Source organism: Rhagoletis pomonella, unplaced genomic scaffold (assembly GCF_013731165.1).
Source record: "Rhagoletis pomonella isolate Grant_MI unplaced genomic scaffold, Rhpom_1.0 Rhpom_scaffold_00003, whole genome shotgun sequence".
NCBI lineage: Eukaryota > Metazoa > Arthropoda > Insecta > Diptera > Tephritidae > Rhagoletis > Rhagoletis pomonella.
In genome coordinates this window covers 83,691,349-83,697,446 of record NW_023458557.1, presented here as the reverse complement: position 1 = coordinate 83,697,446, position 6,098 = coordinate 83,691,349, and the positions used below count along the sequence as shown (strand labels likewise).

The 6,098-nt window shown below is 31.0% G+C and overlaps 1 protein-coding gene across 1 annotated transcript in view; it reads right to left on the bottom strand.

Moving 5' to 3' along the window:
• Positions 1–6,098, bottom strand: part of LOC118735696 (semaphorin-1A) — a 620,249-nt gene that overhangs the window by 62,524 nt on the left and 551,627 nt on the right. The window contains 2 exon segments of the mRNA XM_036465613.1: positions 1,617–1,705; positions 5,543–5,647. Of these exon segments, the coding sequence (XP_036321506.1) occupies positions 1,617–1,705; positions 5,543–5,647 (194 nt within the window).

Sequence of the window (6,098 nt, the reverse complement as noted above, 5' to 3'; positions counted from 1 at the left end):
AGTATATTTGGGAAATCCCTCAAGGTTTCGAGGATAATCGTAACAATATGAAATATTACACTGTGAGACAAATGGTAGGGGTCAGTGATCGGGAAGGGTTCAAACTACCGGGGAAAGTTATATCGGTAAAAAAGAAGTTATACGTGTCCCGGCGTTTCGCTGGGTCACGTCTAGGAATCGAGATATATCGATTTGAAGTTAGGGGAAATTGTCACCTTTGGTGGTCTTTTTTTTGACATAACTCGAGAACCACTAGTCCGATTTTGCTCAAACAAATTTAAAAAAATTAAAAATTACAATTCCTTTAATCTGTTTATATAACGTTTTTCTATATAATCAACAGTTTTGCTGGTAAAAATAAATGTATGAAGAAAAAAAATATTTTTTATTTTTTAAATTCATAAAAAATCCAAAACGGAAAAAGGCAAGTCGTATTACTTTCACGCAAAGTCACATAACCTTTAAGCAAAATGAGACATAGATCATGAAAATCGATCGACGCGTTTCGCTTTTATTCACAATTAAGTGAAGGTATCTCATTTTGACAAGAATATTGATTTTATGTTTCAATGAATTTGGATAATATTTATTATATATTTTACGTGACACTTTTTTCCGTTTTGGATCATATAAATCATGAAATATATAAATTTTTTAAACAAAACTTTCCGCGAAAAAACAAGTCATTTTTTAGCATAAAGAAATCAACCGACTTCAGCGAGCAAATAAAAAATTTGGAGTACCGTTAGTCTGAACTAAATAAAAATTAAACAGTTTTTCTTGGTCAAATATTTAAAGTAAACTTTTTGCTTATCGCGAATTCCATGTAAACAAATATTTTCAAAAATTATAAAGCAGAACAAAAACTATTTTTTTATTTTTATTTTGCCTATTAATCAGGGGAAGCTTTTATTCACATGGAATTGGCGAAAAGCAGGTTGTGAGAATCGGATAATCCATCTTATTTCTAATCACAAGGTTTTGACACTAATGCCGTATATACACGGGACATTGAATAGCAAAAATTTTAAGGATAAATTTCGTTAAAAAAAAAAACACATTTTTTTTGCAATTACAATATCCATTGGAATTTTGTCGTTACTCTTGCCGAAAAAGCTTACGAGGTCGAGCTTACCACTCATTTGAAATGGTTTCGCTTCCAGTTATTTTTAAATTAAAAATTTCGCACGTAAATTTTATTTGCCATTACATAAAAAATTGCGCGCTTTTTCACATTTCACCACGAAATAATAACTTCTATAGTTTCAAGCTATTTCACAGTAAAAAGATACGAAATGGCGGCCAACACAAACATTCTCGCTAATTTTCTTTAAAACATTTCAACCCGTTTGCATGTGTGCGTGCATTTGAAAGCGATAACGAAAAAAAAAAATTTCAACAATTATTTTACGCTTTCAAATCAATTAAAAACATTCGTGACAAATGTTTTAATTTCGCGCTACATACATACATACATACAAATGTATGTAGATATAAATGTACAATATAAAAAATGCTGTGTGTAGAGAGTAAGTGTATGTATATGATGTATGAGTTTAAGAAAAAATATTTCCATGTATGTATATTCATATGTGGTTTATCATTGCTTTACGCACTTTTCCGCAATTTATATACTCCACAGCCGTTTCTCTAAAGAAAAAATACACGAAGTCGCCTTGTGTAAAAGAGCTAACAAAATTTGGCGCTGCAAAAGGAGAGAGAAAGAGAGTGAAAAAATTTATAACAATTTGTGAATGAATAATGCATGTGTTTATGTATGAGAAAAAATTATGTATTAATGTAAAAAATTTATGAAATATTGTTAATATAAATACATATATACAAACTGAAATGCATTTAATTAAAAGTTAACAGTTTTATATAACACACTTTTTGTTGAAAGTAGCAGTGGATGTTGGGAGATTTTTGTTTAAAAAAATTTATTATGGATTTTTTATAAGCTAATTTTTCTAGTATAAGATAATTTTGTTAGGGTATATATCAGGGATGGAAAATCAAATCTTCAAATTGTACTTTATTTGAGGAAAAAATTTTACCTAAAAGCTCACAAATGTACCTAAAAAAAAATAATATGTACAATATAAGACATTCAAATCACGTAAAATCTGTTTAGCAGTACGAACATACGACGGGAATCAGCCATGTTAGTTTTAAAAAGTACAAAAGTAAAATTTACCGATTTTAAGTACAATTTCAACATCGAAAATACTTTTTGTACCAAACGCTCAAATCTCTGCCAGCACTTTGATTCTTAATACGTTTGAATTTATGTGAAAGGTCATATTGTATTTCGTATTTGGTACAAAACGAAGTTTTGAATGTAAACGTGAATGTTAATGGTAATATTAGTGATGCGCGTTATGGTGATTTCGATTTTTTTTTTATCGCCGGCGGGTGAAATATCTCTCACCGTTATTTAAAGCAAATTCACATTATCGTATTTTACGGTCCATGATTTATAAGCAAAATTTGCTAAGATTCCGGTTATTTCGCCTTGTAAAATCTTTTAGTAAATTAAAGATAAATTAGATAATTTATCATAAATCAAGTGGAGAAAAATATGGAACCTTAAAGTACAGACCGGCTAAGTATTGCATGGAACTCGGTGTATGCTTGAAGAATGTAGAAATTTCTCCCGATAAAACGTGATTGGAACCGCAAATTATATTGTCGTGGTTATAACTTCAAAAAAAAAAAACAAACGAATTAAATCGGGCCTACTTATATTATTCACATGATTGCTTATAAATATCATTAATTGAAGGACTACTTTAAAATAAATACAATGAGTAGGTGTTTCGAATTTCGATAATTTTTTTTACTCAAAGAAACAATTTGTGTCTTGGAGTATGAAAAAGCATCTGTGAAGTGCAGAACGCAAACGTTTAAAAAAAAAAAACATACTGCCTTGGAAGTTGTTTAAACGCAATTCATTTTAAAGTAGCTGAAATTAAATACGGAGTTGGACAGTCGACTTGCTGCTTACACATAATTCAAACTGAAAATTTACATGTCTGGCTGTAGCTGAGCGTGCAAAGATGTTTGCTACAATTGGTTGCGGCCATGAGTGTCCATGTTCAAATCTCATTAGGCGAAACATTTAATTATAAATTTTTTTAAATTCGAATTTTCTTAATTATGAAAAAGCATCTGTGAAGTGCAGAACGAAAGCAAATTCAAACGATTGACCTTAAAGTTGTTTAATCCAAATGCATTTTAAATTAGTTGAAAATAATAGTTTTTTTATCAAACCCCGAACTATCATTACCAAAGTAAAAATTAAATTTGTTGGGTTCTTGCCCGATGCCTAGGCGTTCTTTCGGGGAAAAATTTTACAAATTTAAAATTTTGTTTGGGCTCTATATTCAGGCATGTAATGTAAATGAACTGCATCTTCGTTGGACGTTACGAAGCAAACGAAATCAAAATATTATACTTTGTATTTTAGTTAAAAAACAAAACAAAAAAAAAAAACAGTCGAAAAGGCTTTAATTTACAGAGTAGATGGGCGTGGTGTTTTTGTTTAAACTCAATTTGCCAATCCTTTTACTGATGCCAGAAAAGGACTAGATTAAACCAACAAAAGCATACCATTGATTTTAATTCTGCTATATAACACTTTTGGTGTTAGATACTGCATCCTTAATTCAGAAGACAATTGTAGAGGCGCTTTGAAAAATCAAGGAAATCTCACTGCTTACCACTTTAATAGCCGGGAAGAACAACTGCCAATCATCACTGAGATTTTCTGACATGCAAACTTCGAAAACATCCAATTTCAAATATTCTCCATTTAGCTTACGTCCTATAAATAGGACGAACTCGGAAAAATTACGACTTTGCTTCGTTATAAACGTTTTTACAGCTCCTGTAGTGCAAATGGTGCCTTATTTTGCTAGTATATTCAAGAACAAGATGCTAAAATATACGACAAATGTTAAAAAAAACGTCCTTTATATTTCTTCTGCAAGAATTATACGTAAATACTATCTCAACTGCTCTGGTCAAACATCTTTGCATTTCCTTTAGTTTTATGTATGACAGATCGCCTGCAAAGTCCTGGATTCGTGAAGCCCTCCATTTATGAACTTTTTGCAGTTGAAGGTGCGCCTGCTTCACCAGTTCTCGCTCTGTTATGGTTCTAATTATCCTTTAATTTTTTAAAAAGGTTTTAAGTGCAATTTTAATAACTTTTCTATACACATAAGGAGGCCATGCCTTCTTGTGCCTATACAAGTGCATCAAAATATTAAGCATAATTTTTGCGTAGTTTGACAAAAAGTAGAATCAAGTTCAAATTAATTAGCACGTTTTCTTAATTGTCACCACTTTTCATCGAAATTAATCATTCTTCAAAATGAGATCAAAAAGAAACCTTTCTGATGCCCACAAGTCCAGGTATAAAGCTTAGATCTTGATGAAAATATGTGTACCTATTCAAGTGAATCGGGCTGTATTATAATTAAGATATGCAACGATTGATGGAATTGGGAAGCCAATATAGACTATTCAACTGCTTTGAACATTATTTTTACTTGCTCAAGCTCATAGCAAATAGTAAATATGATTAAAGGCATGAAATTGACACATAAATAGCTATAAAGGACTAAGTAAGCTTATATACGCATGTATGCATAAATAGATGTGTGTATGATAACACCGTGCGACAAAAACCAAAAAATTTAAAATACTCGAAACAATCAATATAGATGCGAAACTATCGGCCGCATATAGTGAAACTGCGTTTTCTAGTTTTTCTCTCTGGTGTCAGGATTTTTTTTAAAGTACTTTCAAATTTCAAAAATATGAATGATTTAAAAAATAATTAAAAAAAAAAAAATCAGTGCAATATAGAATAATAATATAGGTATAAAATGAAAGATAAAATTCTGTAGAATTAAAAAAATTAAGATTTTTGGCAAACAAGGACGCATAGGTATTGAAGATGTAATTTTGATTAATTAAATTTTTTTAAGCTAATAAAAGTAGATGGGCGAGATTCGAGGCTGTGGTCGTATGTATATTAGTCTTTAAAATAAAATCTTTCAAAAACAAATATTATAAATTTTCAAGGATATTCACGGATAAATTTTTTATAGGACTTTTTCACTACCTACCTATTCGTTCTTCTGAACCCAAAAATTTAAACTTTTTTAATTCTATAGAGAAAGTAGTTTTACTATTTTTGGCTTTTAGTTTTGAGCATAAATTTATTTTTGTGTGTGTAAAATTGTTGCAAGGTGTCATATTGAGTACATATATAACTCCTTGACTGTAGTTAAGTAGTCAACTATTCAGTCATTCAGCCAGTAAGTCAGTCAGTAAGGCAGTTAGCCGTAAATATGTAGCTGAGAACCTAGAGAACCCCCGCTCTTTCTTATTACCAAAAATAGTACAACCCACAGAAAAGCCAACCAACAATTGGCCAACATCACTGCTACCGCAACCGTAATGCAATTACGATTTGCTATAAACAACAACAAAATGAATACAAAGTTTCATTGTCCAGCAGTAAACTTACCATTGAGGCTTAGGCTGTCGTATTGCTCCGTCTGTAGAGGCTCACGATAGATAATCGGATCACTGCCGCTGAAATCGGCCACAGTGCCAGAGTATAGCTCGTTATCTGTAATAAAAGAAAATGGAAGACAGAGAAATTGGGTATGAGTGGATGTGAGTGCACTAAATATTGTATAAATAAATAAGCAGAACGCGGTGAAATAAACGATTTGAGCGATGAGTGGATAGCGTCGTAATGATATACTCAGCGGCCGTGGGGGAATATAAAGATGGAATTAGTGTAGAGCAAAAACACGAATAAAGAGAATATAAAATGAAAAAAAATAACACCAAAACCAAAGAAAATACAAGAAAAACACTTCAATAGCCAACACAAAAAAAATAAAAATAAAAATAAAAATAAAAAAACAATTTAAATAGTGGCAGTAACGAGAGGATTTGCAGGACATGCAAATAATGCACAACAAGCGGATTGGGAAGGCATAAAAATATAATCGAAATTATAGCAATAGGATACAGATGGAACAGGACTACAAAATGGTAATGGTTAAAAAAAA